Here is a 24,778-nt window from a genome sequence, read left to right on the forward strand (position 1 = left end):
TTACCATGGATACTGAATTTGAATTGGGTTTTGTATATATATATATATATATTTAAGATTGCAATTGCTATCTGAGTTTTTGGCTGAGGTTTTAAGAGTGGGGAGATGAGAAAAGAGTACCAACATATTGAGTTGATATCTTTAAATTGCGTATATACACTATATATGCATATGTTGATGCCTTGATGATATGCATGCAGGTATATATATATATATATCTAGAGAGAGAGAGAGAGAGAGAGATAAATCGGCATATATAGTCGTCTCTCATAATGGTTGCACTGTCATATTTACTTTCATGAGTGTTGGACTTCCATATGGCATAGACTCCATTCAGCTTGTGTGTATATATGGGAGAATTTTATTGAATTAGTTGGTCTTTGTTTAATTCATTGTTTCTCAAATATATTCTCTCTCCCCACCCATACTGACACCCATGCCTAGTTAATGGTAAGAACAACATTAACAGTTTCTTTTGATTGTGGTAGCTTAGTAGGTTGATGCTACTACTGCTTAGTCCGGCACGCTTACAGGTACTGTACTGCACTGACCCCTAAATAGCTGTAAAAGGTATATGTAGTTTCTGTTTTGTGTTCTCATTAATTACTAGTAGCTTTTTTATTCATTTATATAATTCCTCTTAATTGTATATATTATCTTACTTATTTTTGTTTAGTACAATGGTTAAAGTTTGGACTGAGAAATAAGAACTTTAGTTTGATTCTTGTCAACAATCATACTGCGTAGACAAGCTAGTCATATGTATGTATACATGTTTTGCATAATCTTTTATCTTCATTGTTGCTGAAAAAAATGGTCCCTGAACTCGAGATTTACAAGCTAACGCTTTGTGTGTATACTTCAAAACATTCCAAATTTGGCATCTTTTTTGAGTAGTATTATACTCAAATCAAACATTTAAGTGGTATTTCATGTGATTCAATAGTATATATATGCATGCACATGATTCTAAATTTCAAGTAGTCTTGCTTAATATATATATATATATATCTACTATTAGTGATTATCATTTCTTCTTCTAATATAAATTATATATTGGAGTCTCATGCATTGAGCTGGCGTTTTTATATTTAAGTTTTTATTTTCTTACCATTGTCATAAATACTGTAGTAAGAACATACTGAAAGTCTATAGGATTGACTATGGTTTTGGAGAAGGCAAATAGTCTCCAATCTAGTTGCAAAATTTATGGTCTAGTACGTTTTAGTGTATATAATCCAAAACTATAGAAGAGATGCATTTATGAAATGGAAGGTGGTGTTTATTTCTTTTTCTTTTGAAGGGTTTGCCATTTATAACTCTACATAATTTTTTTTTTTTTTTTTTTACTTTTTCTTTTTCCCTTTCTTTCTTTCTATCTAAAACCCTCACAAGTACATATTGGTTATGATTAAAAAAACAAAAAAAAGTACATATTGGTTTACTTTCTTTAAAGACATTGCTCATATACTGAAGAGCAAATACAGTTGTTTGACATACGCGTACACACACAAATTCATATTTTTTTAATTTTATTTTTGATAAAGAAGCTATTTGATTAATAGAAACTAGGTGCATCCATGGTATATAAGAAGAACTAAAAAAATAAAGTTCAAGTGACTCCCATACAGCTGCATTAGAAATCTTCAATACATCTAATGTTCACCATCACCTTCAGCACCATAGAATGATCATCACAGTACATGTGCAATTATTGCAAATTTGTGATTCTGACGTCCCTTCCAACATTTTTTAATTTATTGAAATTAGTTGCTATCCATTAAATTTCAACTGGAAGAGCATATAGCCATTGTTTTGCCACTCAATACCATCATTAGCTGAAAGATCAGTCCATATATTGTTTGAAACTGGCAACCAAAAAACAGATGCTGTATGTTTTCAGGTTCCTCCTACATAGAATGCCACTCGGCTTCAAAATATCTGTAGTTTGCATTTTATTCTTAGCCGCCAACCATAAAATGAAATTGTGTCAATATTGCTGCCAGAGAACCAGATGGCAGAATCCCATTTCCAATTTTTCTATGTGAGTTGTGAAGGATTCATAAGTATTTCTAGCAGGGAATGGTTTAACAGTACTTGTCAGCGCGCCCAAACAATATGATCTTTTCCATCTCTGGGAAGAGGCAACGGTTTGGTCCAAGATCTACTTCATGTCTCAAGTTCTAGAGATACGAAATAGGCTATTTCCAACCATGGTTCGTGATATCAATCGCAATCGCGGAATAACATCGGTTCATGAAAGTATGTAATACGGGACCACATGAGAGCCAATTGTCAAGCCATAAGTTTGTTTCTCTTCATGAGGTAATGATGTGCTTGAATTCACTTCAAATGTTGTGTTAATTCAGAATTGTCAAAGAGATCGGTGAGAGAGAGTGTTTATGTGCTTCATTGAATCTAGCTTGAGTTAGGGTTTTTAGAGTGTGTGGACACAGAAGCTAAGCATCTTAATTCGTCTCAATGTTTGTGTAGAAAGAGTCGTATAACTCTAATCAAAGAGAGTGAGTGTGATCTGCAATGCCAATATTGAAAGGATGGGAAAGGTGGAGGAAGGAGAGGCACTTTTAATTTTATTTATTTACATTTGTATGTAATTAATTCTCTTAGTTTTAATAATTGTTATAGTTCGATCTCTAGATTTTTGAGAGTTAAGCTTATTTGTTATACATCAAATAACCATCAATTATAAAATAGCATAAGCATATATAATTTTCTCTGAGCCAAGTAAAGCCAATCATGAAAGAATCTTGTAAACTTCAAAGAAATTGAGAATACGAGGGCTTTCTAAGTCTAGCATATTGTGTGTTTAGTATGTTTATCTCGTAAAATTTTGTATCTTCATTCTTATTGTTGGTAGAGTTTTTTTTTTACAAGTTTATTTGTCAAAAATAATTAAACCAATTAATAAATAAAGTATATAAAATGTTAAGGATATAATGTGTCTATATAATCTTTAAAACGTCGCCCAATATTGGTTGATTTAATATCACTCCTAGATAACCTCTGCACTGTGACTAACACATGCAAATTCTCCTCTATAAAATCTAGGCAATACTATAATAAGGAAACTACATGTATAAGGCACAGAATATATATATATATATATATATATATATATATATATATATATATACACACCAACTTAAAATGAGATTATAGATTAGGGTCATAGGAATAATAGAGGATAATAAAGAAGCTACATATACAAGATACATAGAAATCAAAGTTAATCTTTCTTCACTTTGCTATGTTAATTAGGACAATTCTTTTATGGATTTTTTTTACTGTATTCAGAAAGCGTGCACAACCTGCATCATGGACCACGAGGTCCACGACTATGTCACGTACCAATGAATTGAGAGTATCAAATTAAGATCCTTAGCTATGAGGCAATGAAAAAATATATATGTATATATATATATAGTTATATATAACATATATTTTATATCCGTTTCTTCAAATCTTTCTTTCTGCTACTATGTAATCTTTTCTTAACAAAGAGAGAGCTCTTTTATTTATTTATTTTCCTTGACAAAAGTCCAAATTATAAATAAGACGAATTTAATATCATGGACAAATAAGGTTCTGAAATTTTTTTGACGATTTTCTTATAAAAATAAAACAAATACTCAACTTTACATGTATTTGTCATTCCAACTCCATTATACATTGAAATTATAAACTGATCAATAGTATATGGTAAACCACCACTAATAGGGAACATCTTTGGCATAAAAACTTGTTCTAGGTCGTCTTAATTTGAATGCCGACTTGTGAGCTCTCTACCAAGTTGAAGTGTGAGATTTTTGTGTATCACAAAAATTGATTTATGTTACATATTCATCTATTTTAATTTTAATTATTCGAGTGATGATAATAAAAAGAATAAAATGACATACATTATTTATTCGAACTCATCATTTTTCTTTGATAAAAAAATATCAACCAAACAGTAACCCAACAGTACCACACCCAAGGAGGTCTGGTTCCAACTACATGGAGGCCAGGTACGTGAGCGAATTGTTTTTACTTCCCTATATATATTAGGGTTAAAATCACAAAAGCCCCACTACTTTCAAATTTTGATCAGTGTCCGACCATTAACCGGGTTATGAAATGAAAAATTCAACCTTACTATTTAATGTTAAATAAAAAATTATTTTTTAAAATTACAAAAATACCCTTTAATCTTTTTCTTCACCCTTCTAAAACTCGTAAAACATAATATATATTTGTAATTTTAAAGGGTATTTTTATAATTTTAAAAGTAATTTTTAATTTAAAATTAAATAATAAAGTTAAATTTGTTATTTTGTATTGATATCTTCTCCTTTAGGATCCTCTTCAGAATCCTACTCTTCGCTTACCTCCTTTTTGAGAACAATTGAAGTTGTGTTGGCCCCGTTATGTGGTGACCTAATACCTACACCTTAATCTGTTCTTGGCGTATACTTTCCAAGTAATGCCAACCTCGAAACTACCTTCAATCCCAAGTTCTGCTTCTGCCAAAGAACTCGACAACGTACTCCTTTACGCCGTTGGGTCCGTATCGCTTTCGCTCCCATCCTCCTCCTAGTGCAAACCATTATGTTTCTACAGAATTCAATTGACATCAACTCCTCCTAACGAACTGCAAATAGAGTATAACGAATCCTAACATGGCTCTAAGTTTTAAGAGACGCAACGCGGAAGTCTTATAACGAAAACACTCCTAAGGACACTAGAACCTGGAGTGCTCTGATACCAGCTGTGATACCCCCGGATTTCCGAATGCGGGTTGGCCAGGCCCACGCCCGATTACCCGAGGATATCAAACCAATTAGCAATAAACGAACACAGAATACAATTAAGGAAACAGGAATAAATAAAAATTTGCTGAAAAGAAACTAGAATGATAAACAAAATACTAAAACCTCAGAATAAAATTAAATTAATAAAGAATTATTCTGATACATCCAAATTCTCCATTTCTAATACAACTGGGGAATCCATCTGGTGGACCCCTAATAAAATCATCACTGAGAAATGAAACACAGGAAAAGAATCCAATGCTAAATCATACAGGAACCGCCTATGTCGTTGGAAGAATGAGAAGTTGTCTCTGCTCAGCACGAACAAGATCTAAGACCTGGCATCGTCCGTTACCTGAAATATAATAGTGGGTCAGGCCCACGAACAAGTTCTATCCTAACTACAATCCAAACAGAGACCCGATACGCAGATACATCCTAGATGTCTCAACCATATCTATATAGTCCGCAATTAGATATATATATATATATATATAACCACACTACAGGACTCTCACTAAACTATTCTGAGGGTCTCAACCTGAAGAGAAGGCAACATGTAATACGCACATGAGTGGGCATGACTACCTAAGCCTAACAGGGTATATCTCAATCAACATAGCTAGCTACGCATCCTACTGCATATACGCACCCTAACCGTCGACTATGAGACTCAAGCTCAGATCGCGGTACCATAATTTATATATATAAATTCTCATCCAAACCAATGTAGTGCTGCTCAACTGTTCATTGTCATGACACGACATAAAATTAGGATTTAAACGTTTTAGTTAAAACCCTATCTTTCCTAATACAGAAATATAAACAATCATTCAGTATGTCATTCAACTGTGTTAGTTGACAGGACATGAAACCATGTAGGATTTAACTGTTTTAGTTAATCCATTCCGTATGTATGAATGGGTAGGAATTAGCGTTGTGACCTAATCCATCCCTCCGTATGACACCGTCCCATACCGGTGCATACATGCAAATGATCCGTAAATGATGCAACATTTAGGCAGTACATCAAATAAAGTCCACAGTATCCATATAGTTGATAAATACAGAATTTAAACAAGTCATCAACTAAAAATCCAAAATCCATCCATGTAATTGAACGAGACAAAGTTTACAAATTCGTCAAGTTAAATTCCAGCATCCATCCAGGTAATTGACAGAAAATATACATTTACTTCAATTAATTTCAGGCCACCGTCTAATTAGATTGGCAGAACCTAAGTACAAGTCCAACAATTAAAGTCCAAACCCTAATCCAAATAATTGCAGTGTAATGCTTAATATTACAGCAATTTAAAATTCCAAGCTTAAATTCTTGCATTGCAGAAAAGTATTTAGTATTTCAACAATTGACAGAAAATATACATTTATTTCTTCAATTAATTCCAGGCCACCGTCTAATTAGATTGGCAGAACCTAAGTACAAGTCCAACAATTAAAGTCCAAAACCCTAATCCAAATAATTCCAATGTAATACTTAATATTACAGCAATTTAAAATTCCAAACTTAAATTCTTGCATTGCAGAAAAGTATTTAGTATTTTTAACGAAAAAAGGTGAGAGAGAAAGAAGTAATTGTCTGTTAGAACGATGGGGGTTGGATCCTTTTGGTTTGGGCCGTTCAACTCACTGAAGTTATCAATGAAAGAAAAACGTAGAGCAAAGCCCAACAAAGTTACAAGTTCCTTCACAGTTAGACCACCCACAACACACTCGATTGCCTTCATAGAGTCATAGACTGCAATCGAGTTTACACCCACATACATATACATTATTCATATGCATTTTTTCCCATTAGATGTTTTGTACTCTGCAGTTGTTTTGCTTCTTGTTTTTCTATTCAGCTTGGATTTTAATTTTACTAAATACACTAGCTCTTATATATATGGATTTATCATAATTGGTTTAAAAGAGAGCAATTCAAACTTCAATGGTGTTTTGATCAACAAAATTGACGGAGAAAAAAGCAAGAAAGAAAGGTTGATTTTTTAAAATGCGATTATTTTCGGACTGTGTTTTGTGAATTCGACTTCAAAATTTTGTTAGGGTTTTACATTATATACACACAACATATTTGTGTGTAGAGAGAGAGAGAAGAAGAATAAGAAGAAGACGAAGAAGAAGAAGAGGAGGAGGAGGAGAAGCAGGAGGAGATGGATTTCCGATGCGTGGAGTGCGGATATCGGATTAATAAGGAATTATTCGTGCAATATTCACCTGGAAACATCCGTCTCATGAAATGTGTAATCACTCTTTTCTCTCTCTCTCTTTCCATTTTCTATTTATTTTATTTTAATTTTTTTATTATTTATTTCTGCTTCATGTTTAAATTTCTCGTATCAAAATTGTATTCTTTGATACTGGTAGGACAATTGCAGAGCAGTTGCTGATGAGTACATTGAATGCGAAATCATGGTAAACTATATACAATTACTAATTATAATCCTACAAAAGCAAGCATTTATTCTTCTCTCTTTCTATTTTTATTTATTTATTTATTACTTTAGCCTTGTATCTCAGATTTCTATATTTGGAATGCAATCTACTCTTCTGCTGTTTAATTCCAATATTGTATATGTCTGGTGTAGATTCTTCTAATTGATTTGATTCTGCACAAGCCAAAAGCATATAGACATCTACTCTATAATATGATCCATCTACAAGCGGCAAATCTTGAGGTATAAATGAATTTGCTTTAGCTTTTTCTTTTGAATTTTCTTTTTCATGGATTTTGATATGCTGCAGAAGTTCCTCTCTGTGTGAGTACCACTATATTATAGTGTAACTGTCTAAGTTTATTCTTAGTTGCCCTATTATTTGTCTTCAAAAACTTGGCATCCTTGATGCGACTCTTATTGATCGAGAGAGTTTTCACTGCTTATGAGATTTCCATCAATTTCAATCCTTTGTTCCAGTGTTGAGGTAGTTTGATTATAGTCTATGGTTATTCATTTGATAATTATTCAGGTTAACCTTCTTGTACAACACTTGCATCGCAATTGTGTTCATTTGCAGATATTTTTAACTTTAACAAGAGCATATGGTTGTTTCTGTTGACAATGCAGTGCTTGTTCTGGAAATTGGCTCTGGGTTTTCTTCTTCTGGATGCTTGTATCCATTTCATTAAAATCTAAAGATGACGATTTTTTTAAACATTAAGATCTTTCAATATCCTTTCAATTTTATTATCCAATTTATGGTGAACCTTAGCATTCTCAGACAGGATTCTGCTCTTAAATAGGAGTGAAGAGGAATGGGGGTTATCCGTAAGCCTTCCTTCTTTAGTTTCAAGATGTGGAAAGGTTTTACTTTTTTTTTTTTTTTTTTAATTATAAGTAATTTATAATTTTTTTTATGATGGATTGGATTTTTTATTGTGCTTGATGAAATGAGCTTACCAATCTTAATTGTAGATGTTGATGGATCTCTTATTTGGAAATTTCGTCTTCCTTTGTACGTTACTGCTCATGACGAGATTTTTTCTGGATGAATCTGCTGGAGTCTCTCGGTAAATGTTTCAGTTAATTTTGAACCATTTTTCTTCTTCTTTCAAGCTTGCAATTTTGATAAGGTGGTTTCTTGGTGAGGAGAATCATTATACATCATTGAGTCAAGCCCTCAAGAACTTACAGTGAAGATGATATGTTGAAAAAACAATTTTTGCACAAAATCTAAAATTTCAAGTAAATATTTAGATTCTTCAATCATCGTGTAGCTGTAACATTAAACCTAGTATGTCCTCCACTAGAAGTAGTCTTGGAATTGAGCATGATTTTGTTTGTTTGGGTCCAAGCCCATAACTTGTGTTTTGTTTAACAAGGGTGTAATTTTAGATGATTTTGTTATTCAACAAAATTGCTAGAACTAGGATTACCTTGAAAACAGTGCACGCCCTCCCTTTTCGCTGTGTCTACCTTATTGTAAGTTAAGTAGTAGACTAGGGGAAATAAAGAATTGATGGTCAAGAAATCATTCCCCCCCCACCACACACACCTTTTTCCTTTTTTAATCGTGGATCCCTTTTTATATTGGGGGAAATTAAAGAGGATGTTGCCATAAGATCGGAATGCAGCTTTTGAAATTTTTTTTGGTGCTCAGAGGATACATTTTAAGACTACATGAAGAAATTCTACACCAACAAGACCAGGAATGGATGACCTTACTAGATGATTTGTTCAATAGTCCCAAAGCATCTAATGAGGACCATATATCAGTCAAGTGATTAACAACCCTTTTTTCTGGTACATGATTATTAACAACTCCTAATCCTTAAGTCATTATATTAGTATAAGAAAGTTCTCAATCACCATTGGCTTGGACATTAGAAAGTGCCAGGAGGACAACAGGTAAGCCTGAATAGAATGTGGGTTGTAGCACAGAGATATGATTGCCAAAGAGAGATGCATCCATGAGAAATCAGCACTTGTAATCAGGGAAAAATGAGAGAATCAGTTCAGATGCTTTGAACATGTGCATTCTAGAATGAAGAATTGGAGCACAAAGAGTTAATCAGTTTAGTTGTGGGTTATGAGCCGTACGAAGAAATCCTAGAGTGTAAACTTTATTGGTGAGAAAAGACATGGTCTATGACCTATCTTGAAATATGGCCTTAAAAATAGCGATTTGGCAAACAAAATTCATGTATCAGACCTTAAGTAGTTGGATAGACCTTTATTGAGAAGATTTGTGTTTTCTATATGTTCTTTGGCCTTTTCTAATTAATAACAGTAACTTTATTAATCTGTGTCATTCTACTACTATTTTCTAAGCAGGTACAAGGACATTTTGTTTACAATATTCATTTCAAGTTACTTCAAGATCTTTCTTATTGCCATGATGGTAAGGTTTCTTGTTGTCAATTGACCATCAATTCTATGCTCCTAGCTAGTGTAATAGTAGATAATAAGTTACATTTTTCATTCCTTTTATATATCATTTTCTGAGTGTAGTCTATAATATCTTTGGAACCTACTGTACCCTTTAACTTTGGGTGTGCAATTTACAGGTGTGGGAGTTTCCGCTTTCAGTGCTTTTCATCATTGATATGTTTGTTCTGTCATCAAACACAGTGGCTTTGAAAGGTCAGAAATATGGGTTTTCACAGATTTGAGAAAGTACCAAGTAATAATTATGCATCATTTTTCTACAATCTTGTCCTATAATAATTGTCACATTTTTTTTTGTTATTAGTGATGCTTAATACTATGCATGCTACTTTCACCAATGATATGGATTAAACTTAACGTAAGTTAAGAGTTGTCAACCAAGACATGCGGACCAACCTTAAGTTAGAGTTCTTCTTTTCTATTTCAATTTTCAATCATGTCTAAATTCTTCTTTATTTGGATATGACTTTATTTTGAAATGAGAATTACAGGTGGCAAACTAATTCCACCTTCTGTGGGTGATAGCTAAAATATCTATTAATTTAGAGTGTAAACCCTGCAACACTTTGTCAATGGGATGTTCATTTTCCTGTAACATTTTTGGCTGTCTAATTTATTCTAGTTAGGGGGGACTGTTTAGTTGCAATAGACTGGGGAAAAGCTCTCCTCTTAGAGGGGGTAATTGGGTCAAAAATAGCTAATTCTTCTATTAGTTCTTTTGAATTGCTATTGTAAATAATGCTTTCGAAACTATAAGATGAATTTTTAAGTTCTTGTAGAGGCAGAGGTGGAGAGAGATGGGACCGTTAATTGTGTTCTGAACCACATATTACGGTTGAATGTCACATAACTTTCTTACACTTGAGTTGTACATTTAGTCGTATACAAACTTCATCAGATATTGTTTTCACTAGCGAACTTTGACCAACTTGCACATATTTTCCATCTTATTTTAAGGCCTTTTGGAGTGAGAGATTTTTCTCTTATAAAAGGATATTTAAAAATCAATTCAGCAGAATGGGAACTGCAGGAGGTTAACTGTCTCTACCGCTCCTGCGACTGAAATGTTGCAGCATTTTACACTGAAGCCACTTTATCTACAAAATTCCATTACCTATTTCAGGGGTGCCTTTATACGCAGCTAGTAACATCAGCACTGGCCAGGTGCCACATTAATTTTAATAATGAGTCATGCCACACCAAGAGAGATGATTGAGTTCATCCTCTTCCCTTCTCTTGCAAACCATTGGATTACTGAGAAGTCACAAGAAAGAAGAAATTTGAACTTGTAGTGTTGTAAGTCACAAAAGCCACTCCAACCCTAAACTGTTACAAGATTCTAAATATACTATTTATTGTACATTTACAATTTCTTCTTCACAACCAGAGTTACACCTCATTCATAGTGCATGGCTATTAGCTTAGTACCCACCTACCATTAATTGGTAGCAAAAATTTAAAATTCAAATGTTGCAAACAAGGGATGCGTCTCCCGATGTTCCCCATAAGCATGGTAACTTCTATAAGAGAGTTTTGTCGATATAGTTATCAAATATTGACTCTTTGGATACTGCAGGATACATATTTGATATTCCTGAACATATCCATAATTTTTAAAATATATATATTTTTATTTATTTCAAACACGCATCCTAAACTTCTCAAATATTCCTGATGATACATCTGAATATTAAAATTCAGCATTTCTGAGTTACTATCAATTGTATAATTGTTAGAAAAAGTGTAACAAGTGTTTTAACTACTTGGAATTTATTACTGAAAAAGAATTGAGATATCATGTGTTATTTGGTCCAAAATACACGTCCATGTAGGACACAACTCTCGGCTTTTTTGTGTGTTCTTTTAATAAAATAAGTTAGAAATACAGAGTATTTGATAGGGGAGCTATTATAGCCACCCAAAATGTAGAATTGCGCTCCTTTTAGGTTTGGAACCCATATTAGATTAATAGAAAATTGTTTCTCTTGTTAGGTATGTGCTTCTGTTCAAATTGTGTTTATTTTGCATAAAAATACCGTTAACCTCACGCTCGGAGTAACTTATACATTCTCAATATGTAGAGTAAACATTACTTTAAAAGTGCCAAGGTTTTTTTTTTTTTCTTCAAATAAAGATTATAACTATTTGGGAATCTCTGGATCACATGCTGTATACAGGAGACACAAACTAGACTCTCCCTATATGGATAGATCCGCAAAGCATTTCAAGATTACCCCAAAAGTATCAAGAATAGAAAGACTAAAAAATCCCAATTGTTTAAGATATAGTTTAGGTTATCTCATGAAAGAGAGAATGGAAGTGGCATAAGACCAGGAATCCCAAGGCCATCCTTGCTCTTTTAGTTGATCTCTTTTTAAAAGGGATGAGAGTCCGTGTACATGTTATTGGCATCCTTTAAATATGGATTAAAATCGTACCCTGTGCCACCACAGGGCCTCTTGCCCAATGGTATAACCTCCCCATCCTCAAAGGGGGGAGGGGTTTGTGCCTGGGCGTGGGCAAAAAGTGTGTATGAGTACTTGCCTGATCATATAAAAAATTAATTAAAAAAATAATAATAAAAAAATTTACCCTGCTGCAATGCAACTCTAGGGTGATGTCAACATCCATAATGCAATATCGATGTGTTCTAATGATGTGCCACCACATGTTATTAGACGCTGCCATGTTAGGGCATATGCTGTTGTAAGTCACATGGTCACATGATTTCTATCTTCAAGCTAAATCATGGTGTACTACGAGGACGACCTTGACGAACACCTAGATTTCAGTCAACAAATCAAGTACCCCTAGTATCTCAAGTGGACCATGGCAGAACCTTGAGGGCATTCATCCGTAGCCGCCCACCAAGCTCAGGAGCTTCCTAGGTCCTGCTCTTGACCCAAGCGATGCATAAGATGCATCAGGATGTAGTGCATTGAGTTGAATTTGTTTTATGGGACAAAACAAGTTGGAGATAATTGGTTGAAACTGTATACATGGTCAGGGAAGTGTACAGACAAACCTCTTGGGGATGTGCCACCACGAAGCAGAAAGTGTTGGTTTTACTGTGGAGTACATGGTGCGAGATAACAAAGATAGAACCGTAAGATTGGTGATGTGCTGGCAATGTGCACACTGACCTCTGGACTAACATGCTTGGAGTTTCATAGAAATTTCTTGGTAATGTCATGTGGATTGTCACCTGGACAATGGGTGTAGTGGGGGGAGAGAGAGCACAAAAGATTGTTGTAGCATAAGGAGTAAAAAAAAAAAAAAAAAACAAGCAGCAGAAAACATATGTTTCATGCTTGTTTGAGTAGTAGCAATGAGATTTCCTAATATCATGTTTGAAGAAGATGCCACCCATATGATGCTTCAAACCATTTACTGAAAGTCTTTCTCTTCTTTTCTTTTTACTTGGATAATTTACATATTATGGAGACAATTTAGAAATCTTATTTATTTTTAATAATACAAGGAAATCTTGAAAAGAATGTGGTAACTGTTTCATGGGAGCTTACACCTTTCTTGCATAACTGGCCCCCCAAACATTTAATCTTTGGTTGAGTAGGGCAAGTTGCATGATTAATTTTCTAAAAAAGCCTCCTTCAAACTTATTTTTAAAAATTATTTTCAGAAGACAGTTTTCTAAAAATAAGGATTACCTTACAGTTTAAGTGGCAACTACATCTGATTCATGAAGCCCCTTTCTTCACTTTGCTTGTCGTACTAAGCCCCTTTTAAACACACTTTTTCCTAAAAAAACCTGAAATAGTGAATTTTGGAGTGCGACAAGAGCATTAACAAATTACTCAAGGAATTGAATAAATTTTTTTCTTTTTCTTAATGTAGAGTTAATTTTCTAGTATGTAAACATGACAATTTGCCATGATTGGTTAAGGTCAGTCAAGTTGGTTCGCATTTCAAAATTGTTTTCATGTGGTACATTCTCCATATGCTTATTTTAAAATCGGACTAAATCAATGTCTTTTGGGTTTTCTTTAGCTATTTTACGCCTCTGAGTTAGATAATTATAATTATATTAAATGTTATTAATTTTGGAGAAGTCACATCATCTCATGTTTACTATACAATTGTTGGTATGATTCTAAACGAAGAATACTAGATTTTTTTTCTTTCCTCCTTTTTTTGTTTGGTTAATATTGTTCTTGAGCTAGAATATTGATATTGATTATAATGGATCTATAAGACGAGTTTTTGTTTAGTGCAACTGTAAAAGCTTGAGTAATTAAGGGTGAGAACTCGAGTAAGGACCATCACTTCGTGCAGAAAAAAAATTGATGGTATACAGAAATGACAGGACTAGCACTGGGTAAGGCACCACTACATTGATATTATTAGGCATTTACGTAGTATTGAAAATTTTGAGGACTCGGGTGTTACCAACGAAATTCCATAAATTATAAACTTACGTCAAAGATATATGCTTTTAGCTTTTCTGCACATTTTATATATATTTATATGTATTGCGTACACATACATAATGGATTTTGCACATGTTATCCTGTGGATGAGCTATGTCATACTTTATATCTCAGTTGTTGATTGCATGAAATTGGTTGATCAGTTTAATATGCGATGAAGGCCTTCGGCTGTTTATCCTCCTAAAGTTTTCACAAATGGCAACTGGCTTTGTAGTTGGTAGTGGAGGGGAAATCTACTTTTGTCACCTTTTAGAGAACTGAAAAGATCATACAAGTGAATTGCAAGACCACCAATGTTTCGAGGGCAAAATACTGAAGAGCCATTATAAGCAACATCTTTTAGCATTTAGTTGAAATTAAGATATTGTGGTTGATGGATAATGACACTTCCAGACCATGTATAAATAGAAGTACAAACACTTGCCTACATAAATTGTCCTCATTTTATTCTAAATGTTAATTGTAGGACAATAATTATAAGATGGAAAAATATGAAAATTTTAAGATACCAGCGTTACATGAAAGAGTAAAAGAATATTAATGTGTTCCTGATTATATGTTAATGTGATGTAAATCGGTGATTGTGTAGGATCCTATGAATGTATGCATAAATTGATTTGATAATGCCTAGCTCTGTTCTTTTACTGGACTGATATGTTTATGTAGAACATAGCAGAATGAGTGGATGTATATAGTTTACTGGATAAAATGCATGCTTTTGTTTTTATAATCAACTGATAAGCGTCAGTTTTTTCTTGTGAACCAGTGATTACCGACTCAGCAATGAATAAGTGCATGAGTGCTTGCTTCTGTGCATATGCTGTTAAGTTATTTTGCCAGACAAGTGCCCGGCATCATCTGCCAAGATCATGGAGATGATTCAACACATATTGTTCCCAAATGCGTAAAAGCATTCTTTTCACTTAATTCACTAAATTCTTTTCCCTACTGACATTAATTATGGGCTTGAGTGATACAAATGTGATATGATGAACATCGGGATTTTTGTCATTTTTTGGGAACAGAATTGTCTATGATGTACCACCTGCCCTCGGTTCAAGCAGCGCAGTATACCTCGTCTGTAAGAATGGATAAACTGGCTTTTGAGGTCTCTGCACGAATTATTCAATTTAATATTTGTCAGTACTTTTGGAGAAGCAAATCAAATCATAAAGACCATCCACTGTTAGCTTCTTACCAGGAAATGTAATGGCACTTGAAGTCATCAAGCTTCGAATTCTTGTATAGTCATCTCCTCATTTCTTTAACCTGCATTTATTTTTCTTTTCTGTCTTTCTTTCTTACTTTCACTTTTCTTTTCTTTTCTTTTTTTTTTCTGGGAATGCCCACAAAACTAGAAGTTTGAAATTTTTGTTGCACAGCAAGTCATCTGAATGGAGCTTTAATAAAAAAAAGAGGTAGAATTGTTCTACTGTCTTTCAGTAAAGAATGTCTTCTGTACAATCTGGAATTTGCAGCATGCAGTCATCTCCAATTTGTAGTTGTGAGTTGGATTCAGGTTGTTAATTGAATTCTTAGCAGGAAATGTTGAGAAAGGAAATTTGAATCTGTTGGATTTACCTTTAAGGTCTCCAAACCACTTGGAGTACACTTGATTATGTTTTCTTTAAATGACAGGGTAACGTTAAAGAAAATGATTCCATTTTATCACAGGTAAAGCTCTTTCAAATGAACTCATTCCCTACCTGAGGAGATTAAATCAATATTTGGTTTCTGTTGTCAACTTTAGAGGGCAACGAGTTCCTTTAGAAGGATTTTTTAATTTATTTTTAATAATAATAATAATAGTAATAATAAACTTAGAAATGTTAATTCCTTGTTAACCCAAGATTGATGTTAGACTATAGTTGCCCCTTTCACATGTATTTCTCTCTAATATGTAAAATTTTATAGTGACAAAATAGTCATTTGTAGTGCATACAAGCCCCCTCTCGGTATGAGTTGCGCCACCTAAATTTCCACTGTGCCCTTCGTCGCTTCAATTCAAAGTTCCAAAGATGAATTTGAGACTTGTAGGGTTTGAGTAGGAGTTCTAATTTTCTTAGCAATTGCAATCTTTTTGGTCAATAAATAAATTTTAACCCTTAGATTTATAAGAAAAGTATGCGAATGTTTCTCAATTTAAAATAATATTACTATTTTAGAGAATAAATTAAAAATTCTCAAAAGAGAATTAAAATTGGTTATAGCTACCAACAAATTGAAAATATATACTATAAACCATAAAGGGCAAAAATGGAAGTTTGAAATATGCAAAATTAATATGGGTAATATTTATAAAAAAGTAAGACTTCATAATTTTATTCAAATTGATTAGTAGGAAAAGAGTACTAATTTTTGAATATTTTGGAATAAAAAGTACCACCTGAACTTTGTCCCCTAAAGCTTGGGGAGTCATCCTGAGGCCAGAGTTTGAATTTCTCTCTATTTGTTGGCACCATCTCCAGAACCAAACCAAACCTCAAGCTCCCAATGAACAAAAACTGATTCATATACAGCATTCTATGCAAAGAGATCTGAACTGAACCTCACCCAACAAGTTTCTGCCACCGAATCTTCGGACATATATTTATAAAGAAAATTATAAAGTCAAATTTTCTACAAACATCTTTAACATGTTATTGTCACAAGCACACGAATGCATCACATAAATGACCCATAACCTATACCGTCAAACCAATTGCAATCACTTACCAAACTGCAGTGCTTGCAAGTCAAGCTGCCTCAACCTCCATTCCTTCACTGAAGGCACCCTCTCACCTGCAACATTGGTCCCCTACCGCTGCCACATCAAACCTCATTGCTCTTCATTCCATATGAACTTATCTTCTACTTTCAACCCCATATAAATCCACTCAATTCCCCTATTGAATGATAATAATAATAAAACGTGCGGCTGACAATGAATATCTGGTACTAGTCGGGTGACATTCGCATAAAAATACATGAAAATAAGACCATTTTATAAGCAAGCAATCCATTACTCTGCAGAAAAGATCTATCTTGAACAAAGAAAACATAATTCAAAACAGTAATTGGTTACTTTTTCTTCATCAATTCACCCACATCTAAAGTAACCCCTCAACTGCCATTATCTTTTTGTTGGACAGAAAAGCAGGACCTTCTCCAATATATTTATGAAAGAGTGGGTGCAGAAGAGTTGGTAAGCCAAACAACCAGCATATTGAGTATGCAACTCTTACGCCCAGAAGATCCAACTTATCAACACGAATGGGTCCTGGAAGACATCCGCACAACATTCTTCAAATGTACCAGATGGCAAATCGAAGAGACCATGGATCCAATTAACTGCCCTTATCATTACTTCTGCGACAGCACTTACCCAGGGAATTATCCGCCCGCTGTGGATGTTCTATTAGTTTTCTTTACCACAGCTTCATACCTGGCAACCCTATTGTTGATGGTCATGGAGATATATGGCAGAAGCCGGCAAACTCATCTTGGCCAACTAAGAAGATACTTGCTACCATCTGGTCCAGTTTCCCTCCCAATATTCGTCATGGCCATTGCCAAGGGCCGCCGGATCAACACAGTGTTTCCCCTTTCATGCATCGGCCCTGCCATCCTCCAATTGATTCAAATCTCAGCTCTTGCATTTGACAGCGAAGCTGACGGGGATGTCAAGTACGCATTCTTCAAGGCATCAACAGTCTCTGGAATTTTTCATGCAAGCCTGTACCTGGATTCAACTATATTGCCTTACTATACAGGTTTTGATGCCCTAGTGTCATCAACCTTCTCTGGTGAGTGTACATCTTGCGTGTGTCGGAAAGAAGCCCTGGTTGTGGGAGGAAAGTTTTCCTATAGGGGGTGGTCACTAGCAACACTTCTGGTCGCGGGTACTCTTTGTTTAAGGATTATATACAGGATATCCTCTGAGAACAGAGGAAAAACCCTAATAATCAAGTCCATATTGGAAAATTTAGGTTGGATCTTAATAACTATGGACTCTGTACATCTAATAGTGAATTCTCCTCCTGAAAGATCTCTGTCACGTGATGCTGCATTTGCAGCTTCCCTAGTGTTGATTTGCCTTCATGTACTCAAAAAAGCATGCACTCAGCTTACACAGTGGCAGTGGCATTCAAGGTCCGAAAAATAAGATGGAATAAGATGCATCACAAACATGAAAGAAAAATATAATAAAGGGAAGAAGCATATGTGTTTGCATAAATTACAGTTTTTTCTATTCAATGTGAAGTTGCTCAAAAGGTAATAAAAAATTGCACCACAAAAAATTTAGAAGCTAAGGGTAGTGTAGCACATCAATAATGGCAGATGGTACAAATTCCTAAGCTTATTCCTGGTTACAGCACGGCAACTCTTATCCTCGCCTTAAAAAGGCTTCTAGAGCAAGATTCCATAGCACTTCACAAGAAAAATCTCCGGCGGCTAGTGTCCATTTCCGGCTAGCATTCAGGGGGGGGGGGGGGGGGGGGGGGGGGCAAACAATAGATTAGTTAGATGATGAAGAGATCTTATGGTCGCGAAGAAGTAAAAAAAAAAAAAAGGTGCACAAATAACATATAAACAAATTTGGCTAATTAATATAATACCTTGTGAACCCACTCGTACTCCCCACTCTTTGTATCAAATGTTCCATGCTGCAGACTGCTCAACTTCAGCGTAAAACGAGGACCACATTCCTACATGTTCAGAATAGAGAAATTGTTACCTTCCAAATATATATATATATATATATATATATAGAGAGAGAGAGAGAGAGAGAGAGAGAGAGAGAGATTGTTCCAAGAAGCATTCATACACTAAACAGGCTTTTCAATCAATAGATAAAGGCCGCTGTAACTGATGTTAAAAACAATAATCCAGACTTCAATGACCACTGAAATTATGATTATCTTGTCAAGAAAAGACTCCAAGTAGGTCCTAACCGAAACTAGGGAAAAGATATCTATAGTTCGATATCATTGTTCAAACCCTGTCCAGCTAAGGTTAGGTCAAAATGGTGTTTTACATTAGCTGGAAGCTAATTATCAGTTAGCACAATCCTCACTCCTCCGGTCTAGGGATAGCCATAAGAAGAGAAAAAAAACATATTCATGACACAAGTGGTCCCCACAAAGTAAAGTGGTATCATGTTCTATTATTAATAGACATCAAAACACACTACATGCATATCTACACCCCATATATATTTTCTCCTGAAATATCGTCATTCTAAATGGGGTGTGCTCATTGAAAACCAAATGGCAATATAATTTAAAAGAAACAGAAAACCAAATGTAGTTACACAGATATGACAAGATTGTTGAAATTGGGATCATGCATTGAGCTGATAGGGGTCTTTAAAATCAGATTAAAAAAATCATAAGAAACTACAAGATGAGAAAGCTATTACCAAGTATTTTTTGTACATCTTAGGGATTTTTAAAAATATACAATGAACAAGCCTATAATAAAAAAACAAAGAGAGAAAGTTACCACTCACCCAAATGAAAAAGATTTGAATATATGTAAAGAAAAAATAAGAAAAACATTTTTGAGGGACAAAGGCTTCCACATGTCACCCTAACAATTTAAGCCTTAGGGTACATCACTCACCCAAAATATCCACCGTGAATATGAAACAAGGAAAGAACAAAAGGAGCAATGGATCTGTGTGAACTGAAAATTGATTAATTTGAAACAAAACTTACTAAATTTGAGAGAGTAGTCTAGTCGTCGGCCACATCATAGTGGAATGACCAAAACATCTTACACTTACTAGTCAAAATAAGTAGTCAAATAGCTTAAAATGCCAGAACAATTGATTTTGCTGGAGCAAACAAAGATGAAACCTTAGGTCTCATACTCATAATATTTAGGTAGGTTTGGCCATTTTTATAATATTATTTGGGTCACAGGTCCTGATTTCTTCTATATCACCAAGTTTTACCCAACTGCAAAATTGTTTCAGTCCTCTGTTAAAAACCCTGAGTCAAAAGCCTTTCCAATCACAACCAAATCACAATAGATTCTCTTACTCTCAATCATCCCTTCAAAGAGATTGTTATTCAATCTCACTATTGCTACCTAACATTTGTCCGGCTTATACAGGGTGCTGGGATAGATAGAATGTTATTATTTTTACACAAAATGGTTACTTGCGGATTTAAACCCCGATTTGTCATGCAACAATGGTTCAAAATTTTAGCATTCCACCAAGCAATGGCACTTTATTATTTAAAATAAAAATAAAAACTAACTTTTAATCCAGCAGTTCAGGTTTATGTCTGCAATTTGGTTTGACCACAAATGATGAATGTCAATTTTTTTTTTTTTTTTTTTTTTTGGCATTTTAATGGATGTATTACAATGTGATTTCTTCTCAACTAACTGATCTTTTTCAACCACTATTTGGAAACTGTAACAATTGAAAATTGGTAAATAAGAATTGAATTATGGAATTAATGCATGGCTGTGTGAATAAAAACAGCAGGGTTTCCAGGGACATATGAGGTTAAATGGCATAGGAATAGTCAAATTTTTTGCCTTTTTCAGTATTTTTCATTACTTAAAACATTAAAAGTCATTGAATGGTGTTTGATCATGTGCAGTTGAACCACACAAACAAGGCTTAGTGATGGATTCAAGCAAAAAGTGCTACAAGGATAAAAGGCGGTGAAATTCATTATTCAAGGCAGCGATAATAGAAATGGTGGCCAATGCGTAAACAAAAAATTGCCCTAATAGTGCTCCATGGCAAAATGATTTACAGCTTACCAAAGTAGCTCAGTGAATATTTCTTGACTAGAGTCATGCATAACTTAGAATATAAGTTTCATCTCTTCTTTATATATTACATAAGACCTAAAGTACGTAGCCCCGAAAGCCGAACTCCACAACTTATTCCTTGAACAAGAGACTAGCATAATTTAGAATACAAATTTCATCTTAATTTCTTCAACAAGAACTAGTTAATTCTCACCAAGTCCAAGAATTTATGTAATCAACTGAACTAGTTTTCAAAATTTTGCGACTTTTGAGCCTTTTTAAGCAGCGAAACTGACATGGGTGAGGTCTAGGCTGAAGGTTCTAGAAGCTGGAAATTTTGTCATTAAAACCCCATAAAAAAAACAGTATTCTTTATAGAGAGCAAATGATCTGGGAAAGGCAAACCTGAAGACGGGCAATAACTTTCTCCTGAGAGATCTTCTCATCCTTAGCATTCTTGTCTTTTTTACCTTCTGAGGAACTCTGTTTACTTTCTTTGCTTTCAAAAATGTACCTTTACATAAGATAACAAAATGTAACTATCATAAAATCTCATCCCATAGACAAGTACAAATTGTTAAAATAGAACCTCCATAAGTGTAATGGACACACACCGATGATGGCGGAAGAATATAAAATCACGCTGGTTGTGGAAGGTTACAACTCGCCGGCCACGAAAATTTGGATCTTGTGGAAAAAGTGATTGTATCAACCTAAATGAAACAGAAAAACACATAATTGTCAGAATATATAGATATGTATGTGTGTGTGTAGAGAGAGAGAGAGAGAGAGAGAGAGACATTTCTTTATATAGACTCCATATATGATGAAGCATGATTATAGCAGTTATGTCATAGATAATTGGGATTAAACACAAATAATATCTACATGTAGTGAAAATAAGGAAAAAAAAGAAAGCAACCTCCCAACACGATGACCCAGTCGTGTCGTGAAGTTAGTTAACACTAGCTCAGGCTTGTGACCAGTTGGATTTCCATGATTCTGCAAGCAATATACATAATGACAATTAATAAACATACAAATGATACTAATTCCCTTCATATGAAAAACAACAAAATAATGCAAAGTCCAACTTGAAGCAAGACAATCTCATGCTTAATCTCATCTATTAAAGATGCACATTGATATATTTATAATGTTCAAACCTCATAAAATGTTGATGCATCTGTTTTTTTTTTAATTTTTTTTTTATTTTTTTATGCATATAATATTAGCCCACAAAAGATAGTTGTATCTGCTTGTATCTAACTGAAACAATTGCTTGTTTGAAAGAGAGTATTGGTATGTTATACTTGCTATAACAAATATATATTATTATCATAAAAATAACGAACAAATAAGACTAGCATTTGCAATAGATTGATGATGCACAAATCTGTGTCCTCTCTAACTTATTTTTTTCTTTTTCATTCTCTATTTGAAGAAAATAAAAATCTATCTTGACTAGCGAAAATTTTGTATGCACAACTTCCGGGAAAAAAGTTTGCATGCACAGTAGATTGCATAGAAGGTAGAATGAGGAAGTTTGTAATATTAAAAAGAAAAAATTAAAACATCAGCCAGAAGAAGACCTTAATATCCTTGCGCAAAACAAGTTTTGAGAGCTTGAAGTGAGCAGTGGGTCCATCAGGTAAGCCCATGATTAGAAGAGCATCTACAGAAAAACCACCAGCATTGAACCTTACAATTACAATAAAGTGAAGAAACAGAAAGAAATTCGCTGCATTTCTATTCAATAAATACACATTTATAGTTTAGAGAAATGTAATGTAAAGCATGAAAGCACTAACCTGGTTCTCTGCGATTAGTGTGGACAACTATTATGGAAGTGAAGTCCTTGTTCCTTGCATATTCTACAATCTGCATAAATATTAAGATATCATATTATATAAGAAAGTAGTATAACAAAATATATCTAAGCATGTCGTCTTATAACTAAAAATTCTTATGATATAACAATAGGGGGAAAAGAAAAAGAACAGATGATGAAGAATAAGATCATGCAGCACCTTTTTCAAGTCATAGGTTCCTCTCTTGTAGTAATGAGCATTTGGGATCACAGACAAAAGCTCTGAAATAAAAGCAGGTCCTCTCTACAAACAGAGCAATAAAAAGAAAAGAAACATGAATACCCTTAAATATGTGAAGATATATCAGAAGCAAACATATTTTCTAAGCTAAATTGAATGGTTGTTTTTACAACAAGTGGTGAATAGGAAAGGAATACATACCGAAGAATTGAATCGACAAGTGGTAATCAATATCTTCGGAGTGACATCTTGCTTCAAAATAGAACTAAATTCATCCGCATCATTACCAGCAAATAGCTGCAAATCAACACACAATTAATGGGCACCTAAATACAAGTAAAGGCCCATATTTTTCTTCCTGTTGCTAAATATTGAAAGACGCGATTTTACTATAATGAACGAGAGATAGTGTAACATTATAAACATTAAACAATATATCAAACAGTAATATTAGAGTTATTCAATCCAAAGCTACTTCAATTACTAAAATGCTGCAACATTTTTCTCATAAACTATCAATGTCCAAACAGATTCATTGAAATAACATAGAAAATTGGTAGGGCAAAAAACCTCTTCATCATCTGGCTTGCAAACAGTCTCGTCCAATTCTCTGGTATTCTCGATGGTCCGAGGAATCGGTTTCGGCGGAGGCTGTACGCATGAAATAAAAGAAGAAAAATACCTCAACAAACCATCAGAGCAAGTCAATTAAAGGCAATAATCCTCATACAATCAAATAAATTCAAAATTCTTTGAATATCTCAATTGGGTTCTGAACATCAGAGAGTACATGTGTGTGTATATAGAGAGAGAGATATGAGTAGGGAAGTGGAACGGACCTCCTCACCGAGCTCAAGGGCTCTCTTCTCAGCAGCGTCGCGAGCTTTAACCTTCTTGCGCTTCTCGAGCTTCTTCTGGTGCTTGAGCTTGGCGTGGATCTCAGATCTCTTCTCCTTGTTTTTTATCATCGATGGAAGCAACTGTTGCCCATTCGTTTGCATCTTCTTATTCTCATCCTCCTTTCTCCCACTGCGCGCATCTTCTTCTTCTCCGTCTCCAATAAACCCCTCGCTATCGCTCTTCTTTCGCTTCCCTCCCATTACCACTGTTCTCTCCCCGACGAAAGCACTACTTACTGGTATGATATATGAGTGTGAGAGAGAGTATGTGTATATATATGTAGATGTAACAAAACAAGGTCTCGAAAACTGGGAGAAGACGAAGAAGCTATTGATGCAGCAAGAAGAAGAAGCGACAATGGTGGTCGGAAAAGCGCTGAAAGTAGGTTTGCACTCTTCGTCTTGACCGTCTTCTCTTTCCCTCGGCGATTATCTCCGCGACAAACAATTCCCAAAACCCTACTCTTTTAACTATTAGTATTTGCATAATAATCTTGTTTTTTTCCACAATTGTATATATAGCCCCCAAATTATAATAACCTTTACTTTTCTATCTCTTTCTTTAATTTTTTAAAAAATAAGTAAATATAGTGAGCTGTGATGCGATAAATTTCAAATAAATAGAATTCGGGTACAAGCAGGATATGATAATAAAAAATTAATTATTAATTTTTATAAATATTATGAATTTAAATACAATCACTAATATAATATAGATATTATATACTATTCCTTTCACAAACATAAAATAAGTATATTTTAAATTTTTCTTAATAAATATATTGTGATATTATTGTTTGAAAAATTAATTCATTTGACTTTTTATTAATCTTAAAAAATGTGAAATGTGAAAGGATTCATGAGTCGTGACTCTTATGTGAGTTACTCTTATTTGATAGGTTCTAG

At 34.1% G+C, this 24,778-nt stretch overlaps 3 protein-coding genes across 7 annotated transcripts; 2 read left to right on the forward strand and 1 right to left on the reverse strand.

Moving 5' to 3' along the window:
- Positions 1 to 6,440: 6,440 nt before the first annotated feature.
- Positions 6,441 to 15,455, forward strand: LOC132276866 (protein ARV 1). Of its 5 annotated transcripts, XM_059778494.1 has the most exons (10): positions 6,443 to 6,811; positions 6,917 to 7,075; positions 7,200 to 7,247; positions 7,421 to 7,510; positions 7,898 to 7,943; positions 8,052 to 8,134; positions 8,246 to 8,340; positions 9,605 to 9,671; positions 9,838 to 9,913; positions 14,933 to 15,455. In XM_059778494.1, exons 2-10 carry the CDS (start codon positions 6,986 to 6,988, stop codon positions 15,043 to 15,045), a joined length of 708 nt encoding a protein of 235 aa, XP_059634477.1. In that variant the 5' UTR covers positions 6,443 to 6,811; positions 6,917 to 6,985; the 3' UTR covers positions 15,046 to 15,455. The 5 variants fall into 5 exon arrangements, with proteins under 5 accessions (XP_059634479.1, XP_059634478.1, XP_059634477.1 ...); XM_059778496.1 differs by lacking the exon at positions 14,933 to 15,455 and adding an exon at positions 14,310 to 14,917 and having other exon boundaries at positions 6,441 to 7,075; XM_059778495.1 differs by having other exon boundaries at positions 6,442 to 7,075; positions 8,052 to 8,098.
- Positions 15,456 to 17,160: 1,705 nt separating this feature from the next.
- On the forward strand, positions 17,161 to 18,646 carry LOC132276869 (uncharacterized). The gene has a single exon (XM_059778499.1). It carries the CDS (start codon positions 17,378 to 17,380, stop codon positions 18,308 to 18,310), a length of 933 nt encoding a protein of 310 aa, XP_059634482.1. The 5' UTR covers positions 17,161 to 17,377; the 3' UTR covers positions 18,311 to 18,646.
- On the reverse strand, positions 18,323 to 24,333 carry LOC132276867 (uncharacterized). The gene is made up of 11 exons (XM_059778498.1): positions 23,813 to 24,333; positions 23,544 to 23,624; positions 23,175 to 23,270; positions 22,953 to 23,036; positions 22,734 to 22,803; positions 22,515 to 22,597; positions 21,845 to 21,924; positions 21,537 to 21,635; positions 21,328 to 21,436; positions 18,765 to 18,854; positions 18,323 to 18,617 (listed from the first exon to the last, which is right to left on the reverse strand). Exons 1-11 carry the CDS (start codon positions 24,071 to 24,073, stop codon positions 18,579 to 18,581), a joined length of 1,092 nt encoding a protein of 363 aa, XP_059634481.1. The 5' UTR covers positions 24,074 to 24,333; the 3' UTR covers positions 18,323 to 18,578.
- Positions 24,334 to 24,778: the final 445 nt, after the last annotated feature.

The sequence above is a fragment of the Cornus florida genome, unplaced genomic scaffold (genome assembly GCF_030987335.1).
Source record: "Cornus florida cultivar Cherokee Brave unplaced genomic scaffold, ASM3098733v1 CherokeeBrave_3.0.0_Hap2_Chr10, whole genome shotgun sequence".
NCBI classification, from domain to species: domain Eukaryota; kingdom Viridiplantae; phylum Streptophyta; class Magnoliopsida; order Cornales; family Cornaceae; genus Cornus; species Cornus florida.